Here is a 20,207-nt window from a genome sequence, read left to right as displayed (position 1 = left end):
CTGTAAATCAAGGATCCATCCTCTAGAACTGTGAGAAAATAAACTTATTGCTTAGGCACACAGTCTGGTATTTTGGCATAGCAGCTTGTTCTAGTATGGTTTCTGTTGCCGTGATAAACACCCCTACCAAAACCAACTTGGGGAGGAAAGGGCCTGCTTCATCTTACAGGTCACAGTTCATCAGTGAGGGAGACATTGCAGGAATCTGGAGGTGGGAACTGAAATAGGAACCACAGAGGAATGGTGTTTCTGTTTTGTTCCCAGGCTCATGTTCAGCTCCCTTTCTTATACAGGCCAGGCCTGCCTGCTTAGAGATGGTCCCACACATAGAGGCCCTGGATCTTCCTACATCAATTAGCAATCAAGAAAATGCCCTCACAGACATGCCCACAGGCCAGTCTGATGGAGGCAATTCTTGAATTGAGGTTTCCTTTTCCCAGGTATGTCAAGTTGACAACCAAGATTAGCCATCACACAACCCAGACAGACTAATGCATATGAACATTTAAATTGTTTATAATGTTCCCTTGTTATAAACCACTGGGGTGATCATTTTTTCTTTTTGTATAATTTTGACTTGCTGAATCATAAGCTCTTTCTTTTTCCATCCTTTAAATTAAAATGGCTTCTATTGTTAAATTTATGTATATCATAAAGTCAAGAGTAATGAATGCCCTAAATCCATCCAGCTATCTTTCAGCAATTGTCATGAGTCCCGTGTCCACACCCTTAGTAACTAGGAAGGTGCTTTCTGCTTTGATGCAGAGAATTGGGACTCTTCAGACCCTTGTCTAGGGGGACGGAAGGAGCAGGGCTAGCTTTGATCAGTTGCATCTTTTTTGTCCCCTGCCTCTGTGTCATATCTGTCCTGTGCCCTCCTCTGTGGCCACTTCCCAGGCCTTGGGTACACAGGTTCAGCCTGCCTCCCTGAAAGTAACCGTGTTAGCCACCTAACCACGTGGCCAATAAGTCCCTTTGTTCAGCCTCAGAGAACTCGGAAGCCCTTGAATGTGAAAGCCGAGAGTAACGAAGGCGGCTTCCAAGCTGCTGTCCTTCCCTGCTTCCAGCAAGATCCAATGAGCACAATTTGTATTCTATGGAGGCTCACCAGCTAGTAAACAAGCGCCTCTGGAGAGGGGGAGGTGCGATGCACACACGCGTTACCATGGGGACAGACAAGCTATAATACATGTCCAGGATCCTAGCTTGAGGAGGTTTTCACAGTTTGGGGTAATTTCTTTGTCAATCATCTGTGAAGTCACTCCTAATGAATCACTGGGCATGCCTGCTCTTTAGATGACTATTGGCCATGGGCCTCCCAGGCAGAGGCCAATCTTAAAAGCAAGGACAAGAACATAGGCCATGGTTAATTTGTACATATTTTGTAAATTGAGTGACCCCTGCATGTGTGAGCTTCTGGGGGTCAGCAGAGTGGGCCACAGTTCATACAGCTTCTAGATAATACATTGGCTTCCTGGTCTCAGAGGGTAGCCTTTGTTTCCCAGAATCCTGTACAGCTTGGGAGAGGAAGTAAGGAGGTTCAGTGAAGGAAGAAAGGGTGTTCTGAGAGCCATAACCACTCTTCTATCTTGAAGGAAAAGGGCTTTTGCTTGTGTGAAGCCTGTCTGTATTTGCTCAGTACCACCCCCACACAGTGCATGCACAAGGCTCCTCTCCCTGCTCCTGTACCTACTTAAACATAGAAGGGCATTTCAGGAGTCACCAGGACCTGCCATGTTTACAATTGTTCTGAGACTTGGAGGTTGTGGCTCCCCATGGCTTTCAAGGCCCTCCATGACTGTGTCTACTCACCCTCTCTGGGGGATGAGGGAGCACTTGTCACCCCTACTCAGCCTGCTGCAAGCCTAGTTCAGAACCGGGTCCCAAATGGGCCAGCCCCTCCTGTCCCTGGAACCAGTTTCCTTAGGTCTGCAGCTTTCTCGCTGTCCTCTTATCTCACTCAACCCACTTTTCCATGTCTGCAAGTCTCTCGAAGGGAGTTCACCAGGCTCTACAAGGTGCTCAGATGCCCCATCTGACTTCCAGACAGCTATGAGCTCCTAGGGAGGAGATGCTGGCCTCTGGCCTGCCAAAAGGTGCTTCATGTGGAATAAAACTCTGCTAATGTTGGCTGAATAAACACAGACAGGCATGTAAGCTCGCCCAGTGACCGGTGGATCTTCTGTGTTAAATTTCAAAATAACTACCCCCCTCTCTCCTCACCCTCCAGGAAGTAACAGCAGCTTTTCTGTCACAGGTGTTATGACCCTGGCCCTTTGTCAATTAAGCCAGTAGGATACGGCCAAGGACAGTGACAAGGCTTGATCTTGAATTTTAAAATCAATGTAGCTAATTAAAAAATAAACCCACTGAACTCAAAAACAAGTTCAGAAACAATTACGATAATTAAAATATCACCACCTTAATTGAGACCAAGCAATGAGCTTAAAAAATAACATTAATTAAAAAAAAAAAAAAACTATGTGAAGCTTGTAATTAACTGGCTTTTGAATTCAATGTGCTATAGCTCAACAAATCTCTCCATAAATTAATTCATTCTTTTTTTTTTCTTGAAGAAAGATTTGTGAAAGTTATTTTGAAAAATGAATTGGACGTGTATCATATGCCAGTTGACTCTGGCCTAGTTTCTGCTGGAAGGTGGGCAGGAGAGATAACATTACCTTCACAGTCCCTGCTGTGCCCTTGATGGCCACATTTTCTGGTCAGCACCTGGTGAGTCCTACAGGAGTTGTAACACTGTAGCAGGGACACTGGGTTTTGTTGTCCCTGGAGGATTGCTGCTGCATTCTGTCACCAGCCATGTGCAGAGAAAGAGTGTGCCTTGGAGAGGGCCACCAGGAAATCCTCAGTGCCCTGACAGCAAGGCTCCATACCTGCACAGGGCTGTCCCTGACCACCTGGCCTCCTTTCTTCCCTCCCCATGCAGGCAGGTTCCCCCCCCCCCACACACACCCAGTGGAAGGGTTTCGCAAATGCTACTTCTTTTTTTTTTTTAATTATATTAGTTATTTGTTTTTAAACATCATTATTTTCTAAAAGGTTTATTTATTTTTATTTTATGTGTGTGGGTGTTTTACCTGCATATATGTCTGTGTATCATGTGTATATAATGCTCATAGAGACCAGAGAGAGGCATCAGATCCCTTGGAACTGGAGTTACAGATGGTTGAGAGCCGCCATGTGGATGCTGGAAATCAAATGCAGGTTCTCTAGAAGAGCAACCAATGCTCTTAACTGCTGAGCCCTCTCTCCATTCCCTGATTATTATATTTGAGGATTTCATACATGAGTATGCTGTATATGCATTCTTTCCTCTCCCCTTTCTCTGTTCCAACTCTTCCCATGTTTTCCAACTTATGACCTCTTGTATATTTACCACACACACACACACACACACACACACACACACACACACACACACACACACACCCTACCGAGTCCTTATTTACATGTGTTTAGGTCTATCTAACCCCTTACAATTGAGATCCTCTCTCTCAAATCAAAACTCTTTCTTCCTCTCTCAGCAGTTATGATGCCATAGTGGCAACTGTAGGTTGGGGGTAATCAACAACTGTCTAATTGAACCTAAAGGCCATTCAATAGGAGGGAAGTCAGGCCTGGTACTAGAAATCCAACCAAGAACCCATGGCTAGAGATGTCATAGGCCTTAGAGGACAGCCTAGCACCAGCACATTACTAAAACCACAAAGATTCATCCTTTTGCCTACAGATATGTACAGCCCTGACAACTCATCAAAGAAGTTTCTTTCTTTGGAGAAAACTCTCCAGCTGATCCATGTGTAGGGAATAAATGACTGTGGGGTGCCCAGTCCCAAATGGGACAGTACGACACACCCCAGACAGAAGGATCAGGGAACACTGAGGAAGCAGGGGCGGAAAGATGGCAAAGACCCGAGGACCAGGACAACAGCTGTGAGACAGTTTCTTCTGGACCGGACATGTTGCCCCCAAGAACTCCCAACAATATGGCTGGCTGCATGAGACCTGCAAAGCCCACACCAGTCAGCCTGCCAGCGGGGATGGAGGATGCTCTCACAAGGCCCCGCCCCCAACTTCTGTGTTGACCTCCTACCAGTCATTCCCTTTCAAGAGAGGAGCCAGGCAGCCCTGTGCCAGTGCTGGGAGCCTTGTGACTGCTGCTCGCAATAGACCCAGACTCCTTCCCCCACCCCCGTCATTCCCCTTCAAGCCAAGCATGGCTGTATTTCAAAGCCAACTGTGTGCTGTTGATGAAGCGAAGGCTGACAGTTTGATTTGTGACTCTTCTGTCGTGCTGTGAAGTTCATTTACTCTAAACAATTCATAGATGTGTTTGAAGTGCTCAGACCCTCATAATTACTGTTTAGCAGAGTGGATGTCTCTGTGCAGATCATTAAATATGTGTACGGAGTTAAGTAGTGGATGGGTGATGGTTGGATGGCTCGTTCGTGTGGTGCTGAGGTTTTAACCTAGGGCCCCATGAGTGTTAGACAAGGCTCTACCCCAAGCCCTTTTCCTCCCTTTCTATTTTGAAACAGGGTTATAGTTAGTTATCCAGGCAGGCCTTGAACTTAAGTTTCCCTCAAGTAGTTGGAGTTACAGGCTTGCACCAACAGACCTGCTTAAACTTAAACTAACATTTTTAAAGTATTCGTATTTGAGGTGGATATTTTACTTATTAAGAATGTCTGGCTTTTCAGATGGTAAGGATTATCTATCATAGTTATCCTAATAGTGGCAGATAGTGAGAATACAGAGAATTGAATGGACATGGGCCAAGTGCCTCTGCTGGGAGGTGGGGATGGGTGTTGCCATGTCTAGAGCTGGTAGGCAGAGAGTGCAGCGTAGGGCCCACCTGATGGAGTTTTGGGGCTGGTGACTGTGTGGCTTAGTCCTGAGGGATACTGGCAGGCTGTGTTGTGGCCTCAAGCACCAGCCCCATGGATTCACCTTTTACTTCTTATACCCCAGAAAGCATCTGGAAAATGGTGTGATGGGCTACCCACATTGATGAGTTTGGGCTGTCAATCAACTTTCTAGATGAAAGAAGCTCCCAGATGATTCCTACACCATGGCATGAAATAGGATGGAGTTTGGGTTTATAGACGAGTGTGCGAATTTCTACTGCACCTCTGAGCTGCCATTTTCTTTAAGACCAATTTAAATGCGATGTGCATTTTGGCCAGGGCCCCATCTTTGGATGCTGAGGATGCTAAATAAGTGAGCTGACCAGCTAGCACTAACTAACTAGAGTCACCTGGGAAAAGAGACCCTCAACTGAGAAGTCACCTCCATCAGACTGACTGGTCTGTCTGGGCAGCATTTTCTTGTTCTCTAATCCCTGAAGGAGGGACTAGCCCACGGTGGGCAGTGCCACCCCAGGCAGATGCTCCTAAATTATGTAGGGAAGGTGGTTGAGCATGAACTTGTTGGAAGCAAGCCAGTAAATGTCTCTCCTCTTCGGTTCCTGCTTCTGCTTCTGCTTGAGTTCCTGCCCCAACTTCCCTCAGCAGTGATTGTGGTGGGGAATTGAAGCCAAATAAGCCCTCTCCACCCCAAGTTGTCTTTAGTCATATTTATTACAGCAACAGGAGATAAACTAGGATAATGAGCTAATCCAATCTGAGGGCTTAGTTCATTGCCTGCATGTCAGACACACTCGATCGAGTGCCAGCTATTGTTCTTGTAATTATGAAGCCTTGTTACCCACTTTGAGAAGGAAATACAAACCTTCAAACCCAACAAATGCATGGCGCATGCTCACCATCCTAGATCATATGCACACCTACACTTATTAACCAGTGGCAGCCAACAAACTATAACAATCCATAAAGGAGCTGTTACTAACCCAAATTTGCAGAAGAAATGGAAGTATAGACAGGTTAGAAACTGTCCCAAACTGTTAGAAGTCAGTCTCAGAAGCCCTTGAGCTGAGGTCTGTGCCCTTTCCTGCCTTGTACTTGACATAATGTCCTTATGACATTTGCATTGTTCTGTCCCCCTGGGTGGCAGTGTGGACATTAAATGTTTGTGAAACGTCAACTGCAGAAGCAAAAAGAGTCTGAATTCTATCCCAAAGCCTGTCACATACATCACATAGTGTTGCAGATTTCAGCACCCATCATGGAGGCCAGCCTGGGATTCTCCATCTCTGAAAGCTACTGGGGCAGAAATGCCAAGGCTCAGCAGCATTGGCACTAAGAAAATGCCTTAACTGGCCATTGTGGTGAGGTTGCCAGTGGTCTAGTCCCAGGTTTGCTGAGATCATGAGCGGCGAGTGGAAGCGAGAGAAGAAACAAGGAAGGATTTACATAGTCCTCCTGGGTGGTCACATGCCAATCTTTCCTGGTTGCCTTAGCTTTGAAGGCATCTTAGAGAGCAGTTGAAGTTGGCTGCACTACACCCCATGGTAAGACGCACAGAGACCACATCAACCTCCTAACTTCCACACAGTCATTTCCGCAGGCGATCTCTACACGGGACCAAGAAGCTCTGCCTGCAAATTCCTAGGAGGCTTGGCTGCAGAGGACTCAGGCAGGGCAGGCTTGGCCTTTTCTGCTCCTTGCCTCCCAGAGGCTGCTCTCAGCTTAAGAGCCAGGAGAGAGCCTCGTCTCTGGGGCTCAAACCAGCCACTGTCTTATTGGAACCTGTTTCTCTGTTAAGCTCCAGGCATCGGAGCATATCCCTTGGGAAGTAGACTCTACCAGGTGACTCCATTGGGATGGGAGTCAGGGCCTTGTTGCTGCTGTGACTGATAAAAGAATGTACCCTGGTTGCCCACAGCTGCTACCCATGCCGCAGGGCAGAGCCATGCTGAGATATTCAGCAGTAGCTCCTTCCAATGTTGTGGGTTCAGGACCCTTGAGAAATTCCCAGCAGCAAACTAAAGGAAACGATGTGCAGTTTCCAGGCCTGGGTGGGAGGGAAGAATTGTGACTTTCTGTGTGATAGCTGGAATCTCATTGGTGGGGTAGACAGTTCTGCAGTCCCTGCTTGGAATGTCAATCTGTTTAGCCAAATGTTTGTGTGGGGATGATGTGGGGAGCATCCCTCTCCTGGCTGCCAGAGCAGTTATGAAAGAGTTACTGCCTAATAGGCTTTCAGCCAGGAAGCTGGGAGATGGCACAATCGCTTTTGTTTTGCAGAGGATCCCCCGGGGCCTCCTCTGTACCCATGATGAGCACGTGTACCTCAGCATGCAGAGGACTGATTAGCCAGGGACCTGCGCTCAGCTTGGTCTAGGAAATGCTGCTGTGTGTGACCTTGTGCCCTTGGGACTTCTTCCTGGAGTTGTGTGTTTGGAACAACTTTCCCCCTCTCTCATTCAGACCCACAACCGCAGTGAAGAGATTGGCTCTCTTGTGATTGCCCAAACATGCTGTCCCTCCCCCCCCACCCCGCCCCCGTTTGCTCAAGCTGCTCTTCCTGCCTGGCTTGTCTTTTCCATCTTTGCTTTGCAAAAATCCTGCCCATCCTTCAAGATTCAATTCAAATATTAATGCTTCACTAATCCTTGCCCTAGAAATTGATCTCTATTTTTCTCTCAAGCTCTGTTATCATTTTCTATGCCCATCACGGCCCTTATCTAATTCTGCCTTGCACAATAAATATTTATGTGTAGGTTTTTTCCCACTCCCACTTACGTCATAACTTTGTGTTGTACAAATGTCTTGCCTGTCCTGAATGAAGTTTTCCAAAAACTTAAACTGTTCATGTATGAAGTCCATATTTATTGAACAGGAGCAAACAAGTCAGTGAGGATTTGGGGTGTATATAAGAGGAAATAATTAAAATGAAGCTTGGAAGAAGTCACATAAACCAACATCAGACAGTAACCAAAGCGGGACAGCCTTGGTATCTCTTGATCCTTGGATCATGTACAATTGTGAAGTGTAGCCTGAAGGTTTCTCCAGTCCTGCCCGGCCCTGTGGTCAGGATGAATCTCTTCTTCCCAAGTCCCTCAGCTGCTTGGTCCCAAGTAAACACACAGAGGCTTATATTATTTACAGACTATATGGCCTATGGGTCAGGCTTCTTGCTAGCTAGCTCTTATATCTTAAATTAACCCGTTCTATTAATCTATGCATGGTCACATGGCTTCATGGCTTACCAGTACTTTTACATGTTGTTTCTCCTGGTGGCGGCTTCCAACTTCTCCCCAGACTCTGCCTTTTTCCTTCCTGTCTCTTTTGGATTTCCCGCCTGCCTCTAAGCTGCCTTGCCATAACCCACATCAGCTTATTTATTAACCAATGGGAACAACATATACTCACAGTGTACAGAAAGCCATCCCCCAACAGTAAAGGATTTTTCTAGAAGAGTAATTCCTGCTTGAAATCATGGTGGTGAAATGCTCGGTACAGGAATGAGTTGCTCTCAGGATGTTTGAGAGATCTGGGTGACAGATGCAGAGCTCCACCTGACTCGGGTTTTCGTTCAGTCCCCACCAGCCTCGGGAAATAGTGTGCAGCACAAACACACACAGCTGTCTTATTTCCCACTTGTTTATTTGAGTGGTGATAGAAATTAAATTTCCCTGAAGGTGCTAACCCTGCTGTCCTTTTTTTTTATTTTTTTTTTTATCTCAGCCCTGGACCCATCCAAGGACCCTTGCCTGAAGGTGAAATGCAGCCCTCACAAAGTGTGTGTGACCCAGGACTACCAGACAGCCCTGTGTGTCAGTCGCAAGCACCTGCTGCCCAGGTAAGGTGGGGAGGAGGTGTCTTGGAGTTAGTGGTGCTCTGTGGCTAGTGGATCTAAAACATCCAGGCTCTGACTGGAAGCAGGTTGGACCAAAGTAGGGCAGTGTGTTTGCCACCATTTTAAATGGTGTCAGGTGCCTATTCTTAGGTGGTGGTATGGGTCTCAGATTGCAAGCACAGGTTTACAAAAAACCAGTAATCTTCTTTTTAATTATTACTATTACTTGAGTGTATGTGGGGGTGTGTTGTCTGCATATATGTCTGTGTATCTTGTGTGTGCCTGGTGCCCACAGAGGTCAGAAGAAGGAATTATATCCCTTGGAACTGGAGTTAAAGATGTAGGTGTCAAGAATTGAACCCAGGTCCTCTAGAGGAGCAGCCAGTGCTCTTAACTGGTGGGCCATCTCACCAGCTCTAAGAACAGAAATCTTAAGTTTAAAAATTCTTAATTTTGACTCTGAGCCCTCATCTGAACAGAAAAGCCCCTTTCGTCATCACGGGATCCCTTCCTCTTCTTTAAGTGACCCTGGTGCCCAGGAAGGTTGCAGCCAAGAAAGCAGGAAGTTGTGGTGATATTGTGTTCCCCAATATATTGTGCAACTTAATAAATTTATCTGGGGTCAGAGAACAGAACAGCTGCTAGATAGACATAGAGGCCAGAAAATGGTGACACACACACCTTTAATCCTAGCCTTCCGAAGGCAGAGATCCGTCTGGATCTCTGAGTTCAAAGCCACACTGGAAACAGCCAGGCATGGTGACACACACCTTTAATCTCAGAAAGTGATGGCAGGAAGCAGAAAGGTATATAAGGTGTGAGGACCAGGAACTAGAGCTGGTTAAGCTTTTAGGCTTTTGAGCAGCAGTTCAGCTGAGATCCATTTGGATGAGGACTCAGAGGCTTCCCGTCTGAGGAAACAGGATCAGCTGAGGAACTGTTGAGGCGAGGAAGCTGTGGTTGTTCTGCTTCTCTGATCTTCCAGCGTTCACCCCGATATCTGGCGCCAAGATTTTTTTTATTATTATTATTAATAAGACCTTTTAAGATTCATGCCACAGGAAGTGACCCTTCATTCCTAGGGTTGCCACTGACAGTCTGAACATGATGAAGCAGCCTTTGAGAAACTGGAACCTCCTGCAGCGTTGGCTTTATTAGCTCCAGCGTGACACCCTGGGACCCCGCAGAATGGGTGCTTTCCCTCTCCAGTTCCTGACGTTAGCCACTGGCATTGGCCCTTTGGCTCATCTCCCAGGGATGTGTTGTGATTGACTTCTCCCTTCTAAGTGGCTTCCTCTGAATTTTGCTGGGGTAATGCCCCTCCCCTGAAATCAGTACTGGCAGCAAAACAGAGTTGCTCATTGGAGTGATGCTCCGCCTCTGTCTTCTGATGCCCCAGACCTGGCCACGGGATCCTTTGCTGGGGATTGCTTTTAGTGTTGTTTTAAGTGCAAAGTACTGAGATGTGCGGGGCTGTTTTCTCGGCCGGTGCTTCTTCCTGGGAGTTAGATGGGTCCGGCCCTGGTACCCAGGAGTGGTGCTCAGCAGTTGCCTTCAGTTCCTTCAGGCAGTTTTCAAAACGGATGATTTTTTTTTTGTCTCTATTTTGCAAGGGAAAGAGTTGAAGCAGTAAGAGGCATCGGTAATTTGCATACAAATATTTAAACTTCTTTCAGTTAATGTAATATTTATTTATATTTTTATTTTTAGAATTTCATACACTATATTTTGATCATATTTTCCCCTACCCCAAATCCTCCCAGATCCTCTCTCACCTCCTTACCCACCCAACTTCATACTCTTTAAAAAAAAAAAAAAGACGTAAAAAATAAAAAGCACAGACAAAAAGTTCTGGAGCCTGTTTTGTGTTGGCTAACTGCCCCTGAGTGTGGAGCCTGCCCGGAGTGTGGAGCCTGCCCCGGAGTGTGGAGTCTGCCCCTGAGTGTGGAGCCTGCCCCTGAGTGTGGAGCCTGCCCCTGAGTGTGGTGATATACCTTTGTGGTCGCTCCACTGAAGAAAACTGACTTCCCCCTCCCAGCAGCCATCAAGGACAAATAGCTTCTTGGCTTGGGGCATGGCTTGTGCCCACCTCCTCTTCTCTGTGTTGGATTTTGTCTGTTGTAAATGTATGCAGGTCATTACTGAGTGGGATGTAAAACGAATTTTATTGTTATCATTTGAAGCTCCTTTTCAGGTATCTATACTCCAAGAAAACCATTCCAGTATTCCTACCATGTGATTTCTGCCTTTTAGGATAGAAGGAAATGAGCCCTCTTTAGTGGCAAGGAACAGAATGCCCTTAGGGATAATGTCCAAGGTGGTTCAACCATTTGGTCTCCTATATATGTGTATGCACATATGTGTGTATACACACATGGATGTATGTTTTGGTGCATCCTTCACATGCTTTTCCCTAAAAGTCAAAGAAATACCAAATGAGAAGTTTTTAGTTTAAAATTCAAATGTGTTTGAGATCAAAGTAGTCACCTCCTCGGTGCTCATACATATCCAGGCACACATTGTATTGGGCATGCCACACTTCTGAGCCTCATCCTCCGCTTATGTGGACAGTATAGACCCCAACTCCTCCATCCATAAAATGATAATAGCTTTGGGTTTAGGAATGAGACTAAAGTGGGTTCAATTTCTTGGTGGATTCTCTGTGCCTGTGTAAACTTGATAAATATATTTGTGTGTCTAAATTTGTATTTCTTCATCTGTTAAATGGATTTAATGTAAAGACACAGAGTATTTTGTGTGAATGTTCAGTGTAGGGGATGGTGTATAATGATGGCTTAATGTCAGACTGTATCAGCTATTCTGACAATTAGCAAAACAACCATTGTAATAGTTATTTTCTGAGTAATTCTGGAAGATCAGCCAGAACTCTCCCTCCCAACTGCATATGTTCCTAAGAAAGAAGCAACTCCCATTTCCCAGGCCGAGTGTGCTGCCTCTGAGCCTTCGAACTGGATCTCTAGGACTGTGGTGACATTTCTGCTGCCCCTTTGTGATCTGCAACAGAGAAGACAAAGGAAATACCTGCGTTTCTGATAATGGGGTCTGTTCATTACCAGAAAAAATAGCTCAAGAATGAACTTTGGCTACGATGGTACACCCTCTTCCTTAGCAGGAAGGGGGTGACCCAGCCCAAAGGGGCCTGTGGTGTGGTCACTGTGGTTGTATTCACAAATCTCTTTCTCAGAAGTGGGATTTCTCAGCCCTCGATAGTAGCCATGTGTGTAACTCCTTGGAGGGTCTTGGATGCCTTCCCAGAGGAAGCATCTGTCCTTCCACATTAAACTTCAGGGGTCCCCTAGAGTAGGGACAGCATACTGACAGCTCTATTTATTCTTCTATCAGAGAAGTGCTTCTTCATTCTGCAAAACATCTGTGGAGAATCCTGCCAGCCAAGCTGGCCTCTTGCAGCTCAAAGGGAAAATCTTGCCTCTAGACGTGGAGTTGCTGGCAGATCAGGAGGCAGCTGGGAGGCCTCAGCTGATGAGGAGGCCCTGATGTAGGCTGCCTTGCAAGTGGATTAGGGAGCAAGACTGGAGAGTGCCCAGCAAGGAGATGTTGTGGGCCCAGATGGCCCGTGGAGCTCAAGGGGATGGAGAAGCTTCTGGGAGCACAGGTCTGTGGCCACAGTGTTTCAGGGCTGACCAAACAGTTCAGAGGGGTGGTGGAAAGGGAGGCAGAGAATCGGGCCTTCCTCCCCTGGAGTCTTCCTCAACCCTTTGAGGAGGAGATGTGTAGGGTTTCATCTGGAGGCTCCTGTTACATTCACGACCTTCTTAGAGAATTCTTGTGGAAATTCTTTCACATCTTGCTTCTGTTAAGCAGTGCTGGCGGGTGTGGGAGGAGGTACATTCTCGGCCACATGCTCCTTCTTCAGTCTCTGTGGCATCACTGGTGTGCCACAGAGTAGTGGATGTGGTCAGAATGGCTTCTCTTTGGTGACTTAAAAATTCTTAGTCTACTTTTAGTATGATAGCTGATGCTTATTACAGAAAATATTTTAAGAAGTAGGTAGTGGCCACATTATTTAAATTTAAATATTAGAAGTATTTCACCAAGTTCTGTCTAGCTTTCTAGTTTTTCTTTTCTTGTTTTTGTTAAGATTTATTTATTTTATGCACACTAGTATTTTGCCTGCATGTATGTGTGTGTGCCCCACATGTGCCTGATGTCCTCAGAGATCAGAAGAGGGCACTGGATCCCTGGAGCTGGAGTATTTATATAGGTGTATACAGGTATTTATGAGCTGTCACGGGGTCCTGTGGAAGAGCAGCCAGTGCTCTGAGCGGCTGAGCACCTCTTCAGCCTCTGTTTGGCTTATTGACTTGTTCTTGACAAAACTTACTTAGCCAATGGCCTATATAATATATAAAATTTTGTGTTGATCCTTATACATGAATACTTTATGGTACTATAAACTATGCTTAAAATTTTAATGGTTACATAACATGCTGTATAAAAGTTTCACTTGAGAGATGGGTCACATTTGTAAACACACACACTAAGTCTATAAGACTTCCAGAAGAAAAGAATGTGACATTTCTGTCCTTGGGTTTGATTAAGACTTCCTAATTGTGACATAGCAAATGAGAGTTTACCCAAATTGAAGACGTCTGATGCTTTGTAGATACTCTTTCAACTTTTTTTACATGTCCAGCCATGCTGGGAGGAAATAGTCCAAAGGATTTGCTTGCTTTATATATATGTAAAAGTACTCTCATGTGTGTTTATATCAGCTTCATTTAGAATCACACACACACACACACACACACACACACACACACACACACACAAGAACTCAAGGTGAACTGATCAACCAACTGTGGCCTAACCATTATAATTTGATACTACTCAGCAACAAACACAAATATAAGCTATTAGTATACCAAACAATCAAAAGCTAACCAAATAACAAAAAGAATCAGACTCAAATAAGTATGGAGTATGTCGTCTCCATTTCCTCCCTTCTGGGGCCAAGCCCATCGTAAGGGGCACAGACTCCATGTCTGGGGTGACAGAAAGCATACAGTTGCCTGGGGAAGAAGAGACATGAGAGTGGCTGAGCATCCTATAACTCATGGCCACAAGGCAGATCCCTTGGGAAACAGAGAAGTCAGACTCCATCCTGGGAAGCCAGAGGCCCCATTCATAACTGAGTCTGCTAGCGATGGAAGGGGATGGTTAGAACAATGTCTTATTATTCATAGTTGGTTTTTTTGTTTTAGTTTTTGTTTTTGTTTTTGTTTTTGTTTTTGTTTTTGTAATCCTCTCTGAGGTATTCTTAAGGAGAATATTGTCAAGGGGATGGAGCCTGCCTTGGGCTCTGCTGCTAGGGTCTCTGTTGTTGGGGATCATTGGTTCTGATTGGCTGCTTGTGGAGATGGAGGAGGTGGGGTCTCCTCACAGAGGACTGAACATTGATTTTTCTTTTCTAACAGATCTTGCCTCAAGTTTATTTGTAAAAACAGCATAGGGTCCTGATCATCTGCAAATAGTGTGTACGTGTGTCACACCAGTCCATCTGTCTTCACATTGGCAGACAGAAACCTTTTCTACAGGGCCTTCACAGGAATCTGGGCCCCTTTGGGAGCCTGAGCTGGAGCTCAAGCCTGGGCCTGAGCTGGAGTTGAGGCCTCTGCCTTGCTTTGAACCTTGGGCTTTGGTTGGCAGAGCCTATGATCCTTGGCCACGTAGCTTCTAATGCACTTCCCAAGCGTGGGGTGAGCAATGAAAACAAGATGGCTGAGCTTGCGGCTGGGGCCCTTTGTGTCTTGGGCTTAACCACGCTGGGCTTCACAAGGGCCTTGATGGCCTCTGCAGGTGCACTCATCTTTGTATCCTTTGCATTCTTGGTCGGCATCTTCTTCAGGCTTTTCTTGTTGTGCTTCTTGGCAAAGCACAAGTTCCTCAGGAACTTGGGGTCCACCCCCTTAGGAGATTTGTATCTTTGTGACCCGGGTTTCTTGATGCCACTGCTGTGCTATTTTCAGGATTGGTTGTATGTGTTTTGGTTCCTGGACTTGGCCATGTCTGAATGGTGATCAGCAGCTCCTAAAGTGCCTGGGACCGGAAGAGCCTGAGTATTGATTTTTACCTCTCCCTCGCCATTGATTTTCATTTGGAGAATAGAAAATTGAAGCATTTGTTTGGGGCCTTCCAGACAAACCACGTTCTCTGATTCTGCCAGAGTGTTGTGAATGGGGAGACCATGTCAGAATGGGACTTGCAATATCTAAGTGGACCCTTCAAAGCCTTGGGGAGCTGTGGGAACTCATTTATTTTTAAGTAAGGAGCGAGACGGCCCAACTTCCCAGAGGGCTGGGCCTCTCTAATGTAATGGCCCTTCATCTCCACTTCCTCCCTATCTGGAATAACAACTAATTCTCTGTGCCAGCAAAGAATTTAGATGCCGTCGAGGCTTTTGGTACAGTAGACCAATCTCAGGGCTTTCTCTCTTTTATGTGAACTTGAAAAAAGAATCAAAGTGTTTGAGGTCAGAGAGAAGCACATCACAGGATGTGCCTCAAATACCAAACTCTCAGAGGATATTTGAAAGGATGGGGTTATTTCATCTCAGTTTTGTTTTACAACAAAGCACTGCCTCCTGCTACAGGAGCTTTGAACCGGTTGATTATACATACACATAGCTGTGGAGGCTTGGAAGGCACATGGCCACGTGGAAGGCGCCGGGTTCCTGGGTGCCTGCCTGACTTTCTGATGCTTCCCCATCAAGGCATTGAGAGTTATCATCGGGTCGTGGAGACCACCTTCATTACTAGGAAACTGCACTGATGTGGCTTGTGTCCCTTCTGTGAGGGACCATGTGCTGCCTTGGGCTTCATTTTAAGCTCAGAGATCTTCATGGGCAGAGCTCGGGCCCAAGAACTTGGTGGTGCTCCTCTGCTGGCTATGGAAACATCATGGCTAAGTTTGGGTTCACCCTCTTCTAAGTCAAACACCTTGATAAACGGAAAAGACCCCACTGTGGCCTAGTTTTGGCAAAGGCATGCACTTTGTGTTTTTCGAGCTGGAGCTCATGCCAGATATATACCACTGAAGAAGAGGAGAGGAGAGTGAATGTTCCAAAGCAGCGCTGACTGACTGTACTGTGTGTCAGAAGAACTTTACATGAATGATCGTGTGACCTTCTCATGGCTGTCTGCATTATATCCCCCAGGTGACCAAAGCTGCCACTCAGGTTCCATAAATAATTGTCCCAATTGGACATGGCCAGTAAGAGGCAGATTTCCATCTGTCTTTAGGTTCCTCACCTACTTATTTCACACAGCAGCCACTGGGGATGTGAGGCCACCTAGGGATGATCTCCAAGGGGGAGTCATTGTTCCCTGGTCCCTGAGGTCCCATCATGAGGAACCCTGGACCCCTTTCTCCTAGTACTACCTGTCCTTTATCAGTCAATTAGTCTGGTCTCTGGTATTAAACTGATTTCCTCCTTTCTGTGCCCACACCAATCTTTCCAGGTGCCTTCTCCTTTGTGGTTTTTCCATAAGCATTCCTTTAAAGAACATGTCACTTACACATAGAGATACCGAGTTAATTTAAACCCTTGGGGTCTTACTACAGAAACACTGTCTATCTGTGTCCAGGATGCAGACGTGCCTGCTCTTGGGGCTTCCCTGGGTGCAGTTTTACAGCTCAAGCCCACATCCTCCTTCCTCTGTTTTCCTTTATGAAACTGAAGGCGTTGATTGTCTGACCTGGATGACAGGAGCAGTAGAGAGGAGAAAGCAATTCATATTAGAAATGTGAATGATTACATGGAATCTTCAGTCCCTTGAAGCAGGAGACAGCATGTAAGGCAATTGTGAGGTACCTATTATATTGCAAGGTAGACTCACAGAGATATATTTGTTTTTATTGAAATTCTTTGTTTCTTGAGAATTTCATAGAGGAGTACTGTATTTATATCATCTATCCCCCTTTCCTCTCTCCTTCAATTCCTCCCATGCCTCCTCCTTAAATTCATGACTTCTTCAGTTATTATTTACACACACACACACACACACACACACACACACACACACATACAACACACACACCATTGAGTTAAATTTAATATTCCATGTATGTATTTGTGTTTAGGGATGGCCACTTTGGATTGAGTAATCTGTCGGGGCTCATTTCTGGAGAAAACAGATTCTCCCTTTCTTGGCAGTCAGGGGATGGGGTGTTGTAAATTTCCCCCATTGTGTCAACTGGTATTGTCACTATGCAGGCCTTGTTTAGGTGACCACAAGGTTGAGCTTTCTTAGTTCAGCTTCCTTGCCATACACAGAAGATTCTTGTAGCATGAATCTTAAATGGTCTTATTAATAAAATCAAACCTGAGGCCAGTTATTGGGGTAAATGCTGGAAGATCAGAGAAGCAGAACAAGCCACAACTAACCTCACCTGGCCAACTTCTCAGCTGATCTTGTTTCCTCAGACTGGAAGCCTCTGTGTCCTCATCTGAATGAATCTCAGCTGAACTGCTTCTTGAAAGTCTGAAAGCTTAACCAGCCTAGTTCCTGGCTTTCACGCCTTATATACCTTTCTGCTTTCTGCCCTCACTTTCTGGGATTAAAGGCTCACTTCTTGGGATTCACCATGCTTGGCTGTATCCTTGAACACACAGAGATCCAGGTAGATCTCTGCCTCTGGAATGCTAGGATAAAAGGTGTGAGTGCCTCCATTTTTTAGCCTCTGTCTAGTGGCTGTTCTGTTCTCTGACCCAAGATAAATTTATTAGGGTGCACAATATTTTGGGGAACACAATACCACCACAGATTCTCTCTCCCAGGACCCATCCTGGTCCTCACTCTGATCATCTCTCCTCTCTTCCTCCTTTGTTTGTGCTGAGCCTTTGGACTAGGAGTTGTATTGTAGATGTATCAGCTGGAGTTAGACACCCTGCATTCACTTGTTTCTGCATTTTGACTAGTTGTTTACCTTCATGATAGTCACCATCTGCTGTAGAAGAGATGTCCAGATCTACAAAGATGTTTTTAATTACCAAATGCAATTTTTCTAGTACAGTTTGGCATCCATGCATTGTCCCACCTTCTTTCCCTTTTTCCTAAAAGCCATACTTTCAAGGCCACCTGAAGCTGGCTGAGAAGGATAGGCTTAATTGTCACAGGCTCCTGGTAAGTCTCAGAGCTTGGTGAGGCATTTTCTGGGTATGGTAGGGGCCAGAACAATACCCCATTGTGACCACCTTCTACTTCCAGGCTCCCAGGCCATATTGCCTGCAAAGGTAGGTTTATGGATCCTATTGACTCTACAGCACTGGTTCCTTGTCATTCTTTTTTTTTGAGCTGATTCATGTCTATGGGAGATGAGGAATGTTTTACGGTTGACTTCCTAGGATGTGCATGTGCCCAGGTGTTAATAGGCCTGCATCTGTGGAGCTGAGATGACTAGTATTTTACAGGACACAGGGTTATTCAAGGACACCCTCCCAATTCCTGCCTCCATGTCTGATGAAGGCATTCCGTGTACTGCTGCCTTCAATGTTGGGACTCCAGGTGGTGTTTCTGTGTATCTGTTTATCAAGCGGTGTACCCAGTGGCAAATCTGAAGCTTTAGAATTGTGTGAGGAAAAAACTGGCTGAGGTGGGTGTGCCATTTTGAAGAGATAATCACTGGGTGTGATTTCCTTGTGGGATCACGTCTTGCTGATGGCACACAGGTGTGGATCATGCTAGCACATCTGTCTCTGCTCATTGTGAAATAAACAAGCTTGCACCCCTGCAGCACACTGAAGTTGTAAAATGCTCATCACCCATCCTGAGGACACAGGTCATGAGGGCAGATTAGCAATCATGATAGGCCTGACACATGTGGCCCTCGAAAGTCATGAACAAAAGTTATAAGACTTAAGTTTCCCATTTTTCCACCTTTTTATTTTAGTTTCCTTAAAGGCTTTTGTTTTCCTGTATTATCATAAATCTGCTTTGCCCGCTGTTGTTTTACTGAACTCATCCGGATCCCCACTCACAGGCGTTCAGTTTCGACATCTCATACACGCTGAATTCAAACCGTGAACCCTGGGAGATATTCTTTATAGGCATCCAACACTATAGAGCCCATTCTGGGCACTGACCTTACAGACCCTTGGGCCAGAAAATGGGATGATTTAGACAGACTTTCAAGACTATCTTTAGAAGGACTTGTGTTTTAAATAGAATGTTCTCAAGTTAATGTTCTGTCTTCAATGTTGTTCATGGAGAGGGTGGGTGGAGGGAAGGCTCTCTGTGCACAGAGGAACAAGAGAGATGATGTTAATTAGTTTGAGGACCTTGGTTCCTTTTCAGTGCTCTCTCTTCTCACAGGTCTACCTTGAACCTGTGCACCTCCGTTATCAGGTGGTAAGAGGACTTCTGGCAGCCTGCCTTGCCTCTGATGCTTTCAGAGCCATGACCTTTTGGTCATCTCAGCTCCACAGATGCAGGTCCATGGGGCTAACTCCAGTGCATGATTCTGGCCCAATTTGGGGGGGGGGTAGCTACGGCTTAGTATCCCATGGCCATGAGAAACCCTAAAGTGGAGACAAGGTGGTGGGGCTGCCCTGCCCTCTGGAACAAGATCCCTTTTGTTGGCAGGTACCATGAGTGTGTATGGGGATGGTAAAAGTTAGGGCTTAAAGTCAGGGACCACTTCAGAGCACTGCTTATGTGCACTGGTGATGGCAAGGTCAAGGGTATTCATCCATATGCTACTGCATCGGAGTTGGTAATGAGGCCTTTATTCAGCAAACATGTGGGTACCTTTCTCTAGTTACAATGTGTTATGTTTAGAACTCTGTGGTAAAGGGATATAGTCTACTCATGTAGATATTAAAGTCTATTAGAACAGACTGTTGAAATGCAACTGAGAATCTAATCATTGGTGATAAGTGTCGTGTAGCTTAAGACGCAGGGCTCCATGCAAGTCACTTCCGCTTGGCTGAACGTGGAAAGCCTCTTGACAGGGCAAGAGTAGGGGAAAGTGTCCTTGGTAGAGGGGAAACAGAGGCACAGGCCTCTGGGTGAGGAGGGAGGGGAAGGGTCCTGCTGTTCTGAAGGAAATGAGAGTAGGGCGGCCAGTGCTGGTGGAAAAGGCAAGGGGAGGTAGAAGCCTGGAGGGAAGGTAGAGTCTGTCATGCAGTGCCCTGCAGGCCACAGCCGTCAGGCTTGGTTCTCGGCCAAGAACAGTGAGATGGGACAATAGTAACTGTCATCCCAGAGATGCTCAGGACTACTAAGTTCAATGAGCAGTGTTCTGGATGACATCACTGTTGTCTTCATCTCTGGCTGCTATAACAGAATGCCAGAGACGGAGTGGCTTCTGAACAAAAGATTTTTATTTCTCAGACTCCTAGAGTTGGAGAGATTATGGCAGGTATCATGCCTGGTGTGATCTATTTCCTGGCTTTTAGAGGTTCTCCTTTTGCCGGGCCCTTGTGTGGCAGGAGGAACCACTGATAC

General features: G+C 45.9%; 1 protein-coding gene and 1 pseudogene across 2 annotated transcripts in view; one reads left to right on the top strand and one right to left on the bottom strand.

Moving 5' to 3' along the window:
• Spock1 (SPARC (osteonectin), cwcv and kazal like domains proteoglycan 1) overlaps positions 1-20,207 on the top strand; it is a 494,127-nt gene that overhangs the window by 327,209 nt on the left and 146,711 nt on the right. For both annotated transcript variants that reach the window (XM_006976754.4, XM_076573439.1), the window contains exon 4: positions 8,610-8,724. In XM_006976754.4, coding sequence (XP_006976816.1) covers positions 8,610-8,724 — 115 coding nt within the window. The remainder of the gene's footprint in view (positions 1-8,609; positions 8,725-20,207) is intronic.
• LOC121829642 (large ribosomal subunit protein eL29 pseudogene) lies at positions 14,292-14,767 on the bottom strand (annotated as a pseudogene).

Source organism: Peromyscus maniculatus, chromosome 5 (assembly GCF_049852395.1).
Source record: "Peromyscus maniculatus bairdii isolate BWxNUB_F1_BW_parent chromosome 5, HU_Pman_BW_mat_3.1, whole genome shotgun sequence".
Taxonomy (NCBI): Eukaryota; Metazoa; Chordata; class Mammalia; order Rodentia; family Cricetidae; genus Peromyscus; species Peromyscus maniculatus.
This window is presented reverse-complemented; position numbering and strand designations above follow the sequence as displayed.